Below are 20,381 nucleotides of genomic sequence, written 5' to 3' on the forward strand. Positions count from 1 at the left end.
CGAAGCGGTCTTATCCGAAGTGCGGTCTTGGTTTCGCACACTGCGGATCATTCGGCTCAGCATCAGTCTCACCCGAGTATTGCCCATGTCTATCCGATGAGCACTTTGACGTGAGCCGAGAATAGATACACTACTCTATTGTCATCTATTTACCTACTATCTATCTATCTTCTAGTACACGTCATCAACTCCTCTCCACCTTTGCAGCTTTCTCGGCATAAGCTTGTCCACTGGGCTATTTCATCTGAGGGCTTCCCCGAAACATAACACTGAAAATGGGGAAGTCTGTTCCTCTCAGCGTCTACCGGGATGGCTCCTGTCCATCAAACTATACAACCACGGTGCTGTCGTCCTGTAGCCGGTTGTGTCGTATCCTGGAAACGACGCGAGGTCTGACATTGGATGGACATTCACTCGATGTAAGCGCTGTATATGCCGTTGCTCAGTAAGTTCCCTGGTGGTACCTAGTGACGTCTCCTAGAACCAGCTGACAATCGACCAGCCATGGCATTCCTGCGACAATCACCAGCAATCCGCACGTCTTGGATCTGATGGAGCAGAGTGTCCAGGTGCTCAATCAGAAATTGCTCAACGGCGAGACCATCTATGGCGTCAACACCGGCTTCGGTGGAAGTGCAGACACCCGCACTAATCACTACGCTATGCTACAGAAGGCGTTGATCCAGCATCACAACGCGGCTGTCCTACTTCCGACCGATCGGGGCTTAACAGCTCCTCGATCGGGTACCTCGTTAGAGCTGAAGAGTCACCGCATGCAAGTCCCGGTCGTCAAAGCCGCCATGCTCACGCGGTGCAACTCCCTCCTGCGCGGCCATTCCGCCGTTCGACCCCAAGTTGTGCATCATATCCTGGCCCTCCTGTCCAATGGGATGACCCCAACCGTACCTCTGCGTGGGAGTATCTCCGCTTCGGGGGATCTGACTCCCCTGGCGTATATTGCCGGCGCCTTGGAAGGCAACCCGGATATCTCTATCCACAGAGACCGTGATGGTCAGATAATACCTGCCGACCAAGCGCTGCAAGAACTTGGGTTAACCCCCTTGGTGTTAGGACCTAAGGAGGGCCTAGGCCTTCTAAACGGCACAGCATTCAGTGCGGGTGCAGCCAGCTTGGTTCTCTTCGAGGCTAATCAACTAGTCCTGCTTTCCCAGTTGCTTACGGCTATGGGAACCGAGGCTCTCTTAGGAACGCGACAGAACTACCACCCTTTTATTGCGGACGTGCGGCCCCACGATGGCCAGCGCCAGGCCGCGGCAAATATATTCCTGTTCTTGACAGACTCACAACTGGCATCAAAAGGCGGTCCTGGGCATGGCGGACTGGCACAAGATCGTTATGCACTGCGAACGTCCAGCCAGTGGATTGGGCCGCAGATTGAAAATATGGCGTTGGCATTCAAACAAGTTGAATGTGAACTTAATGCAACCACAGACAACCCACTCCTGGATCCAGTGCATGAAGAAGTCCACCACGGAGGAAACTTTCAAGCCGCGGCAATTACATCTGCAATGGAAAAGACCATGGGAGCGATGCAGATGCTCGGAAAGCTTTTTTTCTCACAATGTTCGGAAATTATCAACCCCATGCTTAGCAACGGCCTACCCCCGAACCTAAGCATCGATGATCCTAGCACGTCCTTTGCCTTCAAGGGTGTGGATATTAATATGGCATCCTACATGTCGGAACTTGGATACCTCAATCACCCCGTTAGCAACCATGTCCAATCAGCCGAGATGCACAACCAGGCATTGAACTCCCTTGCCTTTATCAGCGCACGGTACGCAGCAGATGCCGTGGAAGTCCTATCACTTATGGCGGCCACTTACCTCTACGTTCTTTGCCAAGCCGTCGATATCCGGGCTCTCCACCTGGAATTCGCCAAAGGCGCACGTCAGAAACTCAACGATATCACCGCAGGTCTTTTCCAAGAAACAGTGGGAAATCTTCAATCACTGCAGGGTTCCATCTGGGAGCAGCTTATGGACCACTGGGCCCGCAACAGCACACATGATCTTTCCACCCGCAGCGAAATCGCAGCCGCATGCACCGTAGGCACCCTCTTCGCCTCTCTAAGCGCGAATTCCACTTCCGGAGTCTCACCCAGCGCCATAAACGACTGGAAAGACGAAGTGAGCAAGATGCTCACTGAGACCTACACAACCACCCGAAGTCAATTTCTCCGCCATCCAAGGACGAAAACATACTTGTGCAGTTCGTCGAGAATGCTATACGAGTTCGTGCGCGAGACGCTGGCCGTCCCGTTGCACAGAGGGATTGTCGACCATCCGACTTACGACTCGGGTGAAGCGCGTAAAAAGGAATGTATCGGGTCGCAGATCAGTAAGGTGTACACTGCGTTGCGGCAGGGGGAGATGCGGGAGGTGGTGCTGAGGTGTTGGGATTTTTGATCTGACTCTGCGGTTGCATAAGTGACTGGTATAGACGGAAATGCAAGATAGACTGGTCTAATGGTGGCGAAATAAGAGACTCTGTTGTTTGTATATTGATACGAATGAAGATAATAGATACTGTTTAAGAGATAGATATAACAACTATAGTTCGAAACAGTTCGTGCTTAATTCTGACATCCTACAGATCCACATGAGAATGCATACTTGAAAAGTCGACACCAATCCTTTGCATAACATTCTTGATTCTTGCCTTTCATTGCCGCCACCGTCTCACTCTATCTTGCACAAGATCGTCTACTCGTTCACAATCATGTGTCCCCTTCCTCCTAGGACATCTCGGCACAGTTAACATCTTATAAATTCAATAAGATCTATAATGAACAGCACATATTTAATTGCATAAGCACCATTATCATCCTCGACCTCAATAGTATTTAGTCTGCATTACCTATCATCAACCGGGAGGAGGTGGTCAAATGTTACACCGTAATAATCAATATATATTAGTTATATCGGGGAGAAATCAGCTGCCAACCTTGCGAGCTCTGAGCCTGCTGGCTGTGTGAATGTTGGGACAGGATTATCCAGACGCCATGATATATGTGGAAGGAGCCTTTATATGGCGATTAGGGACCTTCAATTTAGATTTTGAGCGGCTGCTCACGTGGTGGGAGATGAATCGGCCTGAGAGGTTACGAAAGCAGGGCAGGATGTAAAGCGGCAGCGCAATGTTAAGGACAAACCTATAGCCTCCTTGAGCTACGGTTTGATCCCTTTATAGCAAGGTGGATGGACTCCGCAACGACTTATTGAAGAGGCAGCTACTTCCATCGAATAAGGCAGCCAAGCTAATCGTGAATTATTCCAATTGAATGATCCACAAGTTTACATAGAATCTATCACTTGAATATCCTCTGTATTAGCTGTGATGTGTGTTGACTCATCTGGCATACGTGTGTGCCCTTCACTTCTCTCAGACTTTGACGATGTTCTCGCTATCAAACCAAGTGACTAGGAAAAGTAATGCCCTCTAGTTTGATATCACACTAAGCATATGTTATCGTCACTACATCTGAATTGGGCTCATACGGTATTGCCCCTGCAGCGACGACTGCAAAATCGATGGCCATGTTCGTTCGTTAGCTCCGCCTTGGTCTTCTCGTGGGCATTAGCGGCGGCATTCCCGACCCTGACAAGAACCGAGATGTTCGACTAGGAGACGTCGCAGTTACTAACCCCAAAGGAGACAGTGGTGGTGTAGTTGGTATGACCTTAGAAAACAAATACCGAATAATTTTTAAAGAATTAGCTTCCTTGTAAAGCCCCCAGCTGTTCTGCTCAAAGCAGTAATGAGTGTCAGGTCGAACTCCATGGCGGGGAGGTCAAACATATCGAACATCTTGGCAGATAAGTAGCTCAGGATGAGAAAATCCGACCCAGTTTTTTCATACCAGAAGTCCAGCAATGACCTGCTATTCAGCGCAGCATTTGACCACCGAAGGAGGGACAGTTCTACTGAATGTGAGAAGTCTGACGACCAGTACTTGATTACTAGAGGCAATCGGACAAACCAATATTTCACTACAGGATAATCGCATCCGGCAACAAGGTTATGAAACACGCAAAGGAAGGAACCAGTTAGCCATGGAACTAAACCAGAGAACTGAAGGGAAGTCCATCTGTTTCGAGATGGAGGCAGCTGGCCTGATTAATAACTTTCCTTGCCTTGTCATCAAGGAAATCAGCGATTATGCCGACTCCCATACGAACGACAGATGACAAAAGTACGCTTCAATGACCGCAGCGGCCTATGCGAAGGAGCGGCTAGCCATGGTTCCAGCTAAGCAAGTAAAGCGCGAAAGTCTACGTTCGGAATTTCTGCTCGAAGAAAATGTTTGTTATTATGTTTCACATGAGCTTTATTTTATATACTTATCTACCTGTCTGGACGCTCCACAACAGAATAACAATTCAGCTGCGTAGACTTACTTACATCTCCGAATCGATATGATTGCTAGACTATAGATCAACCACGATGCCCATGCAACCAAATCCCGACAAACCTAAGTAACTCATCTCACGCGTCGGCAATAGGCTTGGGGGGAGTTCTTTTATCCGTTGCCCCTTTCAACTCTCAATGGTTCACTGCACCACGCGCTTCATCCCACACCTCGTCGGCAGGGACATCAATCTGGACAACCGGTTGATCATCCGTCGAGGGGCGAAGAGACAGTCCTTTAGGTAAGGGCGTCACGTCTCGCCAGGGATCTGCCAAGCCGCTGATAATAGCAAAACGGGGATATGAGAAATGCACTCCACCATACTTGTTAAAGTGACTCACGCCCTGAGGGGATGTGATATCAAGGTCAGTGCAGGGTTTGAGAGCGGAGACTATGTCTATGACGCGGGAGATCAATGGGCGCATATCTTTGGGAACGCCAGCTCCCGTTGAGTAGTCACCTAATTTCGTGCAGGTTTGGTAGTTCCAGCTTAGGCCGTCGTTTTTGGACAGGTTGATACTACCGTCTCTAGGCCGGAATGTGCCGGTGTTTGGGGATGGGGCGGCAACAGAACGTAGGAGGGTATTGAAAATGAGGTATAGTTGAAATATAGCCGGCTTAGTTCAGATCCCAGTCACGAAGCGGTCATCAGGTGCGTTATACCCTGCCAGGGTTATGATTTCCTTTAGAGACATCTCGGTCTGGGCAGTTTCAAGATATAGTCGATCGGAACTTGTGATATTATCACAATAATAACGGAACGTGGGCGCTCCGATAGCAGGGTCCCAGTCTCGGGACTGGAATGATGTGATCCCTGTGGAGATCCGAGTGACAAATTAACATTATTATAGTTTGGTGAAGCGCCCATAGAGGACTTGAGATGTTGACTGAGAGTCTGGTTGTCTGCATGATCAATGAGGACAGGGTCTATGATGTCAACGAAATCTTGCGTAGCTTGAATACACTCGGCGGGACCATAACTGCGGATAGGATCGTAATACTGCCAATAGTCCACAGTGAGACTGGTAACGCCGGAGGATGAGATGGCCCCGTAGTATATATCAGGGTAGACTTTGCGTAGCCAGGCAACAAAGCCACGTGCGTATGAGACGCCGTATGCGATCCAGGGAGTTCCAGCCTGGGCTGTTATGTTGACTTATTCCAGTCCGGGGAAGCTAAATTTCGAGGCGAAATATGCATAGACGGCCATGGCCTGTTCCACGGTCAGGAAATGCTAATTCTCCATGCTAATCTGATCAATTGGATAGCTGCCGCCATAGTAGCGACGCTCGAGACGCTGTATGAGCGATAGGATACCACTACAGGGCCTAGGGCCTGGGCGAGCAACGGTAAATACTTCATTGAGTTGGAGAACGTATTTCTAATATAGACGAAAAATCGCATCTGTTGGAGAATAAGTATTATTCCTGACAACAACCATCCTTCCTGCTCCGTGTGTTGGACGTCCGAGACAAATCCCTCTGAGATGGAGCATCTGTCTCACCTGCCATGAAGCTCTCGTTGTTACGGGAAGTAGATATCTGTTTGCCTTGTCTAAGCTGCACCAGATGTCGGAGGTCCGAAACATCCGATGTACTAGGTATCTTTTAAAAATATAGAAACAAATTCCTAATACTATCTAAGAATATTTTTTAAGGACTTTTATAGTAGCCTACGGATGACCTGAGCTACCTAGACCACATAACCACAGAACCAAATTAGAGCTTCAAAATAACGATAGGTATTAAAGAATCTGAATCTGCTATCTTTTAAATGCCCAAACATGAAAACCCAGTATTTAGAATATTTTATGGAAGTAGTAAGGCTACTAGTCTACAGTTCAATACATTTTATCTACAGAAATAATTAGTAAATAGACTGGTATTTGAATACCTACAGTTTTATGCATTTTGCACGCGGACAAAACAATATCCTGAGCTTTAAATATATATTAGTTAGACAAGGTGTGAGGGCTCAATCAGCAAGCCAACAAAGCCCCAGCGTGTATACCTAATAAACGTCGTAATATTTCGTTTTTATTATTTGTACTTAACAATATAGTTCGTGAATTTATATTAATGTTACATTTAAACGTTATAAAAAAATGAGATCAGTATCTTTTTGTATTGTTAAAGCAACTTCATACAAATAATTAAGGAACGCTTGGACTGTAATCGACTAGAGTGTCTTAAATCATATTCTAGGAAATAGAAGAACTAAAAAGTACGCCAAAATAGAATCCGCAAAAGAATATACCGTTCTATCCAGGGTTATAATGCCAATTTAGTGCTAAAGACATACCCATTCTATAAATATCTAGTAGCAGTGCTAGGGCTTCAATCATGGAGACACTTGAGATAGCTAGCTGAAGCTGGTAGCTTTAACGAGCATGCTTGCTTTGCAACTGGCAATACGTTCGTACTTCTGAGCGGAGGTGAGGATGGTTGTTACGTAGTTTACCTAGGTTTATTAAATACGCCACTTTGCAGTATATTCCTAGATCACTACTCTTATAGGTGTGGCTAGTAAAACTATGTGTATCCGGCTTGAAGCAACAATAGGATACCCAAATAGCTTATAACCAGGATTATCCACTCATACTAATTCTAGACGGTCTTTTGTTTAAAAACGCATAATGCAAGTTAGATAAACTAAAAATTGATATTTTTAACAGTCCTCCGTAATGATTCCTCAATCTAGCCGACTAATATTACAACAAATATTAAGTAAAATAAAGAAAAAGTCAATTATGCAAATAGCGTACTTGTAGTAAAAAGACTGGATGGTAGATCGCCGCCAATTTTACCCACAGGATGGCTTCATCAACAGAACCATTTCCATAGTGATATCAGGACCAAAGGCCACACCAACAACCTTGTCGCGTGCGTCCCCTCCAGACGCTCGCTCATGCGCCAGTTTGTCCATAATGCTAAGCACAGTGGACGCACCAGTATTCCCGGCTGTTGTATAAGCTTCGTAGGTCTTCCGCAAATGATGTGGCGATAGACCAAGTGCCTCCTGGCCAATATTGATGATCATATAGCCACCAGGGTGCAAGGCCCAGTCATAGGTAGCGGGATCAAAGTTCGACTTCTCCGAACGGAGGCACTCAGTAGATGCAATCAGTTCCTGAAATCCCGAAGGCAACGCCAACGCTATTTGCTTTGGGACTTCCTTAGTGATAACTGCGAGGTAGCCTGTTTCCAATTAGTAAACCATGTTACCCAAAGGGAAACAATACTTTCCTAAAGGACCAATATTATATTCAATACAGCCAGGGGTCGCTAGTAGCGTCGTCTGAACCCCAAGGATATTCCAGATTGGCTCCTTTTCCGAAGTTTTTACCCCAATTCCATTGCTTAGCACCATTGCGCTGGAACAATCGCCGAACAAAGCTGGCGCAACACTAGGAAGCTGTTTGTTGATAATGTTGTCAAGCTCATTTCGGGCAAAAATAGACATAGCCTCACATGAAATAACAAGAGCCCTTGCTGGTTTGTCTTGGTTTACAGCAGCAAGAAGGTGGTGATATGCAGTTCGAAGAGCGGCGACACCGCCAGCACAACCCAACCCCTGTACAAGAATTCGCTGGGTATTCTTTCCCAGCCCCAGTCTTCTGCTAAGCTCAGCATCGAAGCCAGGACTGGAGGTATTCGAACATGTAGCCGCAACCACATGAGTAATATCCGTAGTAGCGCCACCCCAGTCAGCAATGGCCTTCTTTGCTGCGTCTTCCGCGAATTGGACTGCATATTCTTTAAAGGCAACGTCGCAGTCTTTGATAGTTGGAACGCTACTCTGGTGCCATATTGGGTGACTCTCCGGTAGGATACTATGCCGCTTATCTATCCTGGACTTGTTGTTGATTTCCAATGTTTTTTCAAGACTAAAGCTCAGGATTCACGTTAGTACTGGTAGCAATGGTAGGGAGGTAATCTCACGCAGGGCTGATGGCGTAGTGTCTGTGCGCCAGATCGTTCAAAAAGTTAGGTCCTTGCTTATAACATGGATACTGGGTTCCAGTTCCGACCACAGAAACATCATGTGCGGCCATTGTAGTAGTGAATATTTATTGTATAAAGAGCTTTGCAATTAATCGGAATTAAGTGTAGCAAATGACTATTCCTATTCTGCTAGAATGTAGCTTTATCAAGCAACACAACTGTCACATAGCATGCATCTAAGAAGGGTATATAAATGTGAGGATGCAAAAATAATTATGGAATACTACGTGAGGGGATCTTTAGTGTTTACCAATCATATACAAGTACAGCGTGATATCGAAGAGATAAAGTTAGACGATAGAATCACTCATGTTATGAGAGTACTCTATGACGTGTATACTTCTAGGTTACCCGGCGCCCCCACAACACCCGGAGGGTGGGTCGCTTGGGCCGAATGCTTGTTTATTAGAAGTTTAACTGACGTCAGCACCATAAAAGTGGAATAAAAATAAGCTATGGATGGAGTGCGTACCAAAGGTCATGAACAGTGCTAGTAATCTATTAAAGAAGCAGCTATAGTTATTGCATAGTTAAATTATAGTATTATATAATACTTCTTAGTATTAAAAATATTTTAATTTACGCACATAACACTCCACTTCTTGTAATGTTCTAGGAAAAGAGTATCCATATGTTAATGACGAAGATATTATACATGGATAACTAATTAACGTTAGTTATAATAGCTACAATAAACACTAATACGGCTTATCCAACAAGAGTATTGATATGATACTAGAATATTACCAGTGACAGTCCATGGTCATGACTTTTAGAACCGTAATAACTACTTATGGCTGTATAGGTGTCTTTATCTGGATGGCATTTCGGTAGATTGCATCATCAGCTACACATATTGTGTCCCTCCATTAAAAATAAATACACCCAGTAGTTGCACCTCAAGTCATCTCGTCCTATCTCACTATCTTTTATAAGTCAAGTACAGTATTTTAACGAATTCCTACCGTTTATAATTTCTGTATTCTCTGAAACTTAGCTAACTCGATGCTGGGACATGGCGCCGTCCACATACAAACAGAGCCATGGGAAAGCTATCCTTTGTGGCTATACAGAACCACATATCTGGTTCCAAATATTCGGAACTTTGGTTGACTAACAGGCGTCTAAAATTGACAAAAAATACTGCAGCTGCGTTTCCATGGCAGGGAAAACGATGATCCTTCCATCAACTGGCTCATAGGAGTAGATATGTGGCCAAATCCTTGCTAGAAACTGGTCCGCAGCATGGCAAATCCATCGATAGTATGGCTGGAAATTGTTCCCAGTCTATTGAAGTGTTCTTGGGAGGGGCACGTATTGGATATCCTGTGGTATCTCAATGGTACACATAAGCCAGAAGAGCTAGAATGGGCACTTCATACAAGCTGTGAGCCACCGACTTTCAGAAGTGGTCGAACCAACCCTAGCTGGTCTAACTGCATACAAGCTCTTTTTCATTGTCACATGTTGGCAACAGAGGTCTTACATCGCATGTGGATACGACTCGCATGTGGATATGAATTGCATGTGGATATGATACGCAAGTGGCTGCTATGAGGTACGCTCTGGAGCTTCAACAGATTATCTGTCTAGGAGCTAGTCGCTATCCGGGGCTACAGATGTTCGAGACTTTTGTTCTCCAAGGATGAGATGGGGCAATGGATCCGATTATTGCTGAGGCTGGCTGCAGAGGAAGTTATGCCAGATGATGTGCTTAATTTTCAATTTACATCTGGCAGGTACTCAACATCAAATATGACTCCATGCTATTAACAAGGTACGAGGTATTCCTGGACATCCGAAAGCTGAAATGCTAGCACATATGGGATGACCGAAACTGGCCAGATCACGTTTATTACTTCTCCAGACAATCCAGTAGAGAGCAGTCAGGCACAATGTGTTGAGCAATGCTCCATACTGGAGCTAAGGTTCTGATACAAGCCATGGGCAAGAGGGCGAGCCTTATAAACAGAAAGGGTACTATAAAAGCAAACACAAAATTGGTGAAGTGGTGAGACAGGATGAACTAGGTACAGTATGGATGCAGACAGGGGATGAAGCTATCATTGATAAAGATGGGTACTGCCAAACTACAGGTCGGGTTAAGAATTCTATTATTCGAGGTATGTGCACAGTATAGAACATTACTGTGCCAGATACTAACGACAAAACAAGGAGGAGAAAATATTTCTCCCGCAGAAATCGAGGAGAACCTTCATCTTCGTTCATCAATCACCGAAGCTAATGTTGTGGGGTTACCTAACAGAAGTACAGAGAGGTTGCGGGGTGCTGCCTGAAAAGTGCTAGACATGCAGGGAATCCTTCAAATGTTACACGGAGTTGGGTGAGAAGATTTTAGCATGGCATAGCACCACATATGTGTTCTGGATCGGACACCCTGATATTGGAGATAATTTCCCCAAAACAGGCAGTGGTAAACACCAGAAATATGTCCTGCGGGAGATTGGTAAAGAGCATACTGCGAATAAAATATGAGGGATGGTAGTCAACAAGCCGCTAAAGCTTAGAGTCACTCAGCTCTTGTGTTCGTTTAAGCTTAAGCTAAACTATATGTTTAGTTTTCCTAACTAGACTTAGCTACCTAAACATTCCAGAGATCGGTATTGGCAATATTATAGAGTACAAGATGAATAAATATCACTGCCAGATGCAGCTTTTTCCGGAGGAGAATCACCTACACTTTGTTTAAAAATAGCAATCTGACTATGTGAAACAGATGTCAATTTCTCCACTTACTCTATTAACTTACTGGTTATTCCCGTCGAGTCGAGATGTCTCCGGCGATACGCCAACAGCGCCAATTGCCGTACGTCTCTAGACGCCGACAACTAAGGCTTAATCCAGACCTTTTATACCACGGTCCTGCTACTACCCTATATTTTCTATTTTACATACTTATTTGTGTTTTAACGCCATATACAGTATGACAAACTCATTAAAAGAGGTAGTAAGATTTGATGGACCAGAAGTCGTCCAGCCAGGTCTGGAGCCTGTCCAACCCGGTCTAGAACCCGTTCCGAATCAGCAACATCTCAACATTGTTCCAGCCCATGGGCATGTGCCTCATCGCGAGAGGATGGGTGGCTTAACCAGGATAACATTCTGGATGGCTGTGATGATGGCCGCACTTGTAGTGATTGTGATTGCGGTGGCTGTGGGGTTAGGTGTTGGGCTTGGGACTAGTAAGTTTCTCTCTACCAGGTCAAAAAGCCATAGTTAACTATTTGTGTCATTTTAGAAGCACATTCTACCTCTATTCCTTCGGCTACTATAGCTACTAGCTCAGATACAACTTCTACTCTATTGTCGTTTTCTACCTCTACATCATCTGCTACTGCAGCCTCTAGATCAGACACATCCTCTACTCCATTATCAACATCCACAAGTACTACCTCAGAAACAACTTCTACATCCTCATTGTCTGCATCAACATCCATCTCAACCCCGTCCCCAACATCCACAATCACCTTTAACAGGAATACGAAATACACCTGTCCCGGCGTCAACAACACAGAAGTACAGAATGTCTCGGGCAAAACTTATTATATCTTCTGCGACGCAGACATTAGCTCACCAAACAAGCAGGATCTAGCTTCTACAGTTCAAAGCTCATTCACGGACTGCTTAGGGCTGTGTAATTCTATGAATTATTTCCAGAAGCGGACGGATGTTGGCTGTACCTATAATTTTGCAGGAACAGGGGGGGACAGTCGAAAGGGACATGTTGGTGTTTGGGTGGTAGAGAGAAATCCGTTGTCTCGAATCCAGGGAATATGGTAGGCGTGCTGAAGAATAATATATTACAGGGATGATTGGAAGTATTCAAGTGTATGGATAGTTTATCGTTGAATTTATTCAGCTGTTCCAGGGAGTTCTAATAGGCCAGACGACTCTAAGCAATACGTCCATTAGCTTTGCGACATACATGAACAAAAGAATGCAGTAGATGAATATGTTCCACAGGTAACATAGAATGTGACACTCTAAAACAGTCAGCATTGTTACCTTTGGGATACATTACAGGACTAGTGGAGGACAGGGATATTCTCGCCGACAGTTCATTCACCAATTCCTGGTACAATGTTCGTAAAATAATCAGAATAACAAGAGAAAGACAGGTTCCGGCAACAAGATGGGGGACACCAATATCAACCGAAATGTTGAAAAGACCTACGTATGAACCTGTTTACAGGTTGATCCTTCTGACGCGAGCAGTGCACAAGGTGGACTTCTTTCTACTCCCTTTACTTTATCTGGTACGAATTATCCTACTTATTGATTCCTGCCAAAACTAAGTAGATGTACTTCTTCGACTGCATGGATCGGGTAAGTCCCCTAGAAATAAACAGACAACCCAAACTCGGATAGAGCAATCTGGCGAATGCAAAATTCAACAGAGTCGATGAGGACCTGAGGCTACAAGTGAATGAGTACTCGCTGAGACAGTTGAAGCGATATCCAGACGGATCACACTCTCCTTCAGTACATTTCCTGCCAAACGCATGATCTAACTGACCGTCAGCGACCGTAGTATGGGCATCCCAGCCCTGCCAATCCACCATCATCGAAGGAGGGATGGCCTTCCTAACAAGAGTGGTTGGATTATTCTAGCTCCCCAACCGACCGCAAATCGCATGGTTTCTAAACCCTCGCAAACGAAACACCGCCACCGCACCACGACTCCGTGGAGACAACACTCGATCTAAAATCGAGCTTCAGCACCTGGTGCGTCATCGCGTTCACGAACCCTGTCGCGGCGTCGCCTACGCGGCAACGATGAATTTTTTTTTCCCCGCTGATCATGCAACAGCTGGGCTTCTCGTTCGTTAAGACGAATCTATGGAGCTCTCTCTGATCGGGATGTTGGTACTAGCTATCATTTACATCGTAGAGCATCGCGGCGTTGCATATTTCGCGTGTTTCCCGATGGCAGGGGCATATCTCCCTTCTCATCTAGTGCATTCATAACATAATAATAACAACGTCTAGTACATTAGGAGAACATTGATGTGATGTTATATGATAGTACTGAATCCTCGCTCAAAACCTATACTCAGTACCTCTCATACTGGTTTCCCCAAGTTGGCCTCCATACAGGATGGTAAGTATACGTCAAAGACACAATGCATAACCCCTGGTGCATACGTCTTGACATGTTCAACATGTCGACACTTCACAGCAACGCTCCGGATACCAAGCACTTGAGCTCGCAATCGCCCCATTTCACAGGCAATTTCTTCTTTTTTCTCCTCAATTTTCTGCACATCCACGTTTTCAGAATTCTCGTGCCCCAAATACGGGAGTTATCGTCGCGTTGGGCAATCTATAGGGTATATTAAGCGCCGCAATGTTTCGGACGGAATACGCGCCGGAGATCCCATGCACTGGATTGAAAAACGCTAATGGAATAGGTATATTCCCATCCTAGTGACGACCTCTTGCTGCAACGGGGGTTGTATATCGGTTTTCACTGGATTGGCGCTGTGGATGCGCAGGGAACCGACGAGACATGCAGGCCAAGCGACTGTGTGGTGAAGGTGTTGATACTCGGCGTGATCAGCCGGGGAGAAAAAGGAGTATTGGCGGTATTTTCTGTGTCACGGAAACACTACTCAGTTGGGCAAGATTCTGCGATTCCTGGTATTTCCACCGAATGACATCTACTTCCTATTTAGGCTAAAGGTTGGTCTGTAGCTGATAGAATAGCTCCCTGCGCACCACTTCCCCTAAATTCCAGAACACTCTGAGTAGCTAAAGCATAGACAGACACTCAAATTGAGGATGGAGGTGTCGCTAATGTAGGCTCTCTTGACCGCGATGGGCACATGGCAAGCCAAATGCTCAGCAGTGTCTAAGAACGAAATTTTGGTTATTTTAGAATAATAAATTTATTATTATACAATGCTTAGTAGACCACGTGTGTGATGAATCTACTTGGCCGGGCAGATCAACCGGTCAGCTACGTAAGTAGAAGAAAATATCATTACATCTCATATCAAGATATTTGAAAAACCAATACTTGATCTCTTCTTCAATTAGAATAGATCAAGATAATACATAGAACGCACATAGATAAAACAACGATACAATCATGAGATCATGACAATACATCAACGCGTCATTAAGATACTACTGTAGCTTTGTCTTACCGTGTACACAGCTTATCGATAAAGATTCAGTACCCGAACACGGCCGATTCCCGGCTTATCCTTAACACTACACTAGTAGCTAGATATTCAGGCATTAACTATATATTCATAATTATTATTTTATGATTGCTATTTCGCGCAGAAACTTTATTAGATATTATCCTAATGTCGACCAAAGTGGGCCAATATATTAATTACCCATCATCAGCATCCGCTCGGTCCGACTTTATTCCTTTGTTTTCCACCTTTTTATTCAATTCTCCCAGCTTCATTCAGGTAGTTAGAGACCTTTAGAGACTTTACCCTTTTCAATCCAGATCCATATTCTTATATGATCGGTGATACTGGCTCATACGCGTATTCGGCTGACCGACACCTAATATATGGTAAGTATATAGGCTGTATATGTAAACTTGTAACGTGAATACTTATATTTTAATCCTATGACAAGTAGAATAAATAATAGTTCCATATCATTATCCTGGTCTAACTCAACAAAATGAAGACTAGTACTAGTATATTATCTTATATAGGCGCCGGAATATCCTAAGAATATTAGTAGTATAGGTGGAGCATATACGCGATATTTGCCTTGTAAGTTATATTATTTACTATTGAACTACCTTATTTTAAATCACGGAACTCGATATTTAGTAAGTGGTTGTTAAACATTGCATATACACAGGAAATGCGAAGCTCCTGTTCCAATTATGTGGTATTCTCACTTAGACCAGTCTCTTTTCCTAGAGCATATACTCGTCGGTGTCTAAAACTGCGGGAAGAACTTCAGTGCGGAGTAACTTGGGGTCTAAAAATTCTTAGACCCTGCCGAGCTTCTCCTTGGCAAGTGGGGTCTAAAAGGTACATACTTGGCAGAGGGTCACTGGGGTGTAACCGGAAGAAGGTAGTTCCGGCTCCGGTTTCAGACCTCAGGCAGTTAAACTTTAGACGTCACCGAGCTACGCCCAATACATCCGTACTCCGGGGAGTGTTCCTCTACAAAATCTACATCAACTGTCCGCTGGGTTTGGAGACTTGAAACCGGATCGTCGTGCGAGACCTCAACCATTTAGGGGTTATTCTGATGTGTCATATCTGGCAGCTATGGACGAATGATGCAACGAGTATTTCCTGACGTGGCATGCAGCGGAAGCGGGGTTATTGTATACTGAGTATTCATAGAATTTCCTCATTCCAGATATATATTAGCATCGAATTTATCACCTATAGAGTACTTTCGAGAATACATGCCTCTGCAGTTAGAGTGTACTATATACTCCACTACAATCCAAGCATTAAAAGGCATGAGATACAACGATAGACACAAAAGACGAGGTTCCAGCCCACCTGCATGATGACGTAGCTGGGTACTATTATCCCCACCGAGTTGAACAATATATTAAACGTAGAACCTGCAAGTAGGAACCGGGCTTTTCTCCTCCCAAACCTGAATTTAACCAATGGATCACTCTTTATCCTTCTATCTGAACGGGACGCCCATTGTCCTGTCCAGTCCCAACCCCCACTGGACGCTACTCGACTTCATCCGCTCGCAGGACAATCTCAAAGGGACGAAGCTGGGCTGTGGCGAGGGAGGTTGCGGTGCATGTACCGTGGTTTTGCAGACAAGGGATGAGCGACGGATTCACCATTTGGCTGTGAATGCTTGTTTGTATCCACTTATTGGAGGTATACCTGCCTCTCTGTGTGATTTTTGATGAACAGGTACTGATAATGTAGTTGTCGGGAAACATGTTATTACAGTTGAAGGACTGGGTAATGTGGAACATCCTCATCCTCTACAGGAGCGATTGGGGAAATTGCACGGTTCACAGTATGTCTCCTGACTTACATGTTGGTACAAACTAAGTGATAGATGTGGTTTCTGCACCCCCGGCATCGTCATGTCGCTGTATGCCATGATTCGCAACGCATACGATCCCGTCACCGAGCAGTTTGTGCTGTCTGAGGACGATATCGAGATGAAAGGTCATCTAGACGGGAACCTGTGTCGCTGTACAGGATATAAGCCGATTTTGGAAGCCGCGAAGACATTTATTCAAGAGGATCTACAAGCCCAGATAACCATCTCCCCATCTGAATCCAACTCGGAGCCTCCGTTAGAAATTCCACTACCATCACAGAAAAAGTCCTGTGGTCGCCCAGGAGGCTGCTGTCGTGACAGCTCTACATCCTCATCCATGAGCCACGGTGCTTCAGAGACGGAAATTTCCAGCATGTCTAGTTCCTGCAAGAGTGCACCGCAATTCGACTTCCTACCGTACTCTCCGCGTAGTGAACTAATCTATCCGCCTGCGCTGACGCGATTCACTCCTATGATGGTATCATACGGCAGTGAGGACAAGACCTGGATACGTCCCGTCACCGTGACACAAACACTCGAGATCCTCTCACAGCGTCCGCATGCACGACTGATTTGCGGTGCCAGTGAAGTGCACGTCGACATTCGCCTCAAGGGAACAGAGGAGCCTTTCTGCGTCTTCATCGGCGATATCAAGGAACTTTCCCAGATCTCACTATCAGACAACACGCTGATCATCGGCGGCGTGGCCTCTCTCAGCGCCATCGAGTCCGAATGTCACCGACTGCAATCCTCTCTCGGATCCAGCAGCGCATCCATGCTACAAGCAATGGCCAAAATCCTACGCTACTTCGGCGGTCGTCAGATTAGAAATATGGCTTCTCTCGCGGGGAATATTGCCACCGCGTCGCCTATATCAGATATGAATCCGCTTCTACAGGCTGTGAACGCAACTGTGATCGCACGCACTATCGACACAGAGACTTCGATCCCCATGCGCGACATGTTCCGCGGATATCGAAAGACGGCGCTACCTCCCGGCAGTCTGATCACTCAGATCCGGATCCCGCTGACCCCTGGGTTGCGCGAGTTGACACGATCGTATAAACAAGCGAAGCGAAAAGACGACGACATCACTATTGTGACGGCTGCGTTCCGCGTCCGTCTTAGCAAAGATGATCGCGTGGAGGATATCGCCCTGGCGTACGGAGGAATGGCGCCTACTACAATCCTGGCATATAATACGCAAGAGGCCCTCCTGGGTGAACGATGGGGAGACCCGCAAGTGCTCGACGCTACGTTGGAGACCCTCCGCAGCGAGTTCCCTTTAACATACGACGTACCTGGAGGAATGGCGACGTATCGACGAACACTGGCACAGAGTCTCTTCCTCCGGTTCTGGCACGAAGCCCTCTCTCACTTCGATCCTACCATACCATTGGATGACGTGCAGGAGCTCCATCGCCATGTATCCAGTGGAACCCGCGACTTACGCAACCCTCACGAGCAACGCGTCGTTGGAAAACCACTCCCTCATTTATCAGGCCTGAAACACGCCACAGGACAAGCGGGATACGTAGACGACATTCCCCCACAGCACCGCGAGCTCTTCGGCGCCATGGTTCTCTCAGACCGTGCACATGCACGCATCCTCTCCGTGGACTGGACCCCCGCGCTAGCAAACGGTCTCGCAGTCGGCTACATCGATAGACACAGCATCCCAGCAGACAAAAACAGATGGGGATCTGTAATACGGGATGAGCCATTCTTCGCAGAAGACGAGGTCTTCTCGCATGGCCAACCTATCGGGATGGTATATGCCGAGACAGCGCAGAAGGCGCAGAAAGCTTCACAGGCTGTCCGCGTCGAGTATGAGGATTTACCGACTGTGTTGACGATCGATGAAGCGATTGCGGCGGGGAGTTTCTTTCAATATGGGAAGGAGTTGCACAAGGGAGAGAGGGATATAGAAGCTGTATTGGAGGGCTGTGATCATGTGTTTGAAGGCACGACTCGGATAGGAGGTCAGGAGCATTTCTATCTCGAGACGAATGCTGCTGTCGTGGTGCCGAATGCGGAGGATGGGTCGATGGATGTTTGGTCTTCTACCCAGAATACGTACGTTTTCCTCGTGGTGTATACGTTTATTATTATTATTTTCTGGGGAATACTAATACAAAACAGAATGGAAACGCAAGAATTCATCAGCCACGTCACCGGAACCCCATCCCATCAAATCAACGCCCGGGTGAAGCGAATGGGCGGTGCCTTCGGAGGCAAAGAATCACGCAGCGTCCAGATAGCTTGTCTACTAGCAATAGCAGCGAAGAAAGAGCGTCGACCGATGCGAGCGATGCTCAACCGAGACGAAGACATGATGACGAGCGGTCAGCGCCATCCGATCCAATGTCGCTGGAAAATTGGGGTGACTCATTCCGGGAAACTCATAGCATTGTCTGCAGACTGCTATAACAACGCTGGATACTCCGTGGATATGAGCTGCGCGGTGATGGATCGATGCTGCACTCATCTTGACAACTGCTATCACATTCCAAATGTACATATCCGTGGGTGGGTGTGCAAGACTAACACGCATAGCAACACTGCGTTTCGCGGGTTTGGCGCTCCGCAGGCGATGTTCATCGCGGAGAGTTATATGAGTGCTGCCGCAGAGGGACTGGGTATTGAGGTGGATGAGCTGCGTCGACGAAATCTGTACGAGGAGGGTCAGCGGACTCCGTTCCTGCAGATGATTGACGCCGACTGGCATGTTCCATTGCTGCTGGAGCAGGTGAGACAGGAAGCGAGGTATGACGAGCGTCGAGAGGCGATTACGCAGTTCAACTCGCAACACCGATGGCGCAAAAGAGGTATCAGTTTAATCCCGACTAAGTTTGGGATTTCGTTCGCAACGGCGCTACATCTAAACCAGGCGACTGCCACGGTGCGCGTCTACACGGATGGGTCGGTGCTACTGCATCATGGTGGCACGGAGATGGGACAGGGGCTATATACAAAGATGGCGCAAGTGGCAGCGCAGGCATTGAATGTCCCCATGGAGAGCATCTACACACCAGATACCTCTTCATTCCAGTCCGCCAATGCGTCCCCGACAGCTGCGTCGTCTGGCAGCGATCTAAACGGTATGGCGGTGCAGAACGCATGCGACCAGCTCAACGAGCGACTGCGTCCGTACCGTGAGAAACTTGGTGATGCGAGTATGGATAAACTTGCGCATGCGGCGTACCGTGATCGAGTGAGCCTGTCCGCGACGGGGTTCTGGAAGATGCCGACGATTGGATATCAGTGGGGGAATTACGATCCGGAGACGGTCAAACCGATGTATTTCTACTTCACTCAGGTATGTATCTTATTCTTGGGATGCCATCAAGCTAATGAGTCAGGGCTGCGCCTGCACGGAGGTCGAACTCGACTTATTGACCGGCGACCACACAGTCCTCCGAACGGATATCAAAATGGACGTCGGACGGTCGATCAACCCGGCCATTGACTACGGACAGATCGAAGGCGCTTTTGTACAGGGTCAGGGACTGTTCACAATGGAAGAAAGTCTCTGGACGCGCGAGGGTCGGCTTGCCACAAGAGGACCTGGGAATTACAAGATCCCCGCGTTCAGTGACATCCCACAAGAGTTCAACGTCAGTTTCCTGGAAGGAGTGAGCTGGGCGAATCTTCGCTCTATCCAGAGTAGTAAGGGGATTGGGGAGCCCCCATTGTTTCTGGGGTCGACGGTATTGTTTGCGCTGCGGGATGCCCTACGAAGTGCTAGACAGGAGCGTGCGGTGATGCAGCCATTGGTGTTGGATAGTCCGGCGACGGCGGAGAGGTTGCGATTAGCAGTAGGAGATGAACTGATAGAGAAGTCCAGAGTGGAGAGGAGAGAAGGAGAAAAGGAATTCTTCGTGACGGTTGCGTAGTGTATATAACGATAG

General features: G+C 46.6%; 3 protein-coding genes across 3 annotated transcripts; 2 read left to right on the forward strand and 1 right to left on the reverse strand.

Annotated features, from left to right (window-relative positions):
- Positions 1-275: 275 nt before the first annotated feature.
- Positions 276-2,429, forward strand: ATNIH1004_006759 (aromatic amino acid ammonia-lyase; the record flags this gene model as incomplete). Its single annotated transcript, XM_033571386.1, has 2 exons — positions 276-445; positions 503-2,429. The coding sequence occupies 2 exons, from the start codon at positions 276-278 to the stop codon at positions 2,427-2,429; spliced, it is 2,097 nt and encodes a 698-aa protein (XP_033424701.1).
- Positions 2,430-7,234: 4,805 nt separating this feature from the next.
- CHS1_2 (Type III Polyketide synthases (Type III PKS)) lies at positions 7,235-9,067 on the reverse strand (the record flags this gene model as incomplete). The annotated part of the gene is made up of 3 exons (XM_033571387.1): positions 7,235-7,629; positions 7,687-8,318; positions 9,024-9,067. The coding sequence occupies 3 exons, from the start codon at positions 9,065-9,067 to the stop codon at positions 7,235-7,237; spliced, it is 1,071 nt and encodes a 356-aa protein (XP_033424702.1).
- A 6,999-nt stretch (positions 9,068-16,066) lies between these two features.
- On the forward strand, positions 16,067-20,366 carry ATNIH1004_006761 (uncharacterized protein; the record flags this gene model as incomplete). The annotated part of the gene is made up of 5 exons (XM_033571388.1): positions 16,067-16,295; positions 16,347-16,440; positions 16,483-18,546; positions 18,613-19,789; positions 19,833-20,366. The coding sequence occupies 5 exons, from the start codon at positions 16,067-16,069 to the stop codon at positions 20,364-20,366; spliced, it is 4,098 nt and encodes a 1,365-aa protein (XP_033424703.1).
- Positions 20,367-20,381: the final 15 nt, after the last annotated feature.

This window comes from Aspergillus tanneri (assembly GCF_003426965.1).
Source record: "Aspergillus tanneri strain NIH1004 chromosome Unknown AapTan_7_pilon_pilon_pilon, whole genome shotgun sequence".
Classification (NCBI taxonomy): domain Eukaryota; kingdom Fungi; phylum Ascomycota; class Eurotiomycetes; order Eurotiales; family Aspergillaceae; genus Aspergillus; species Aspergillus tanneri.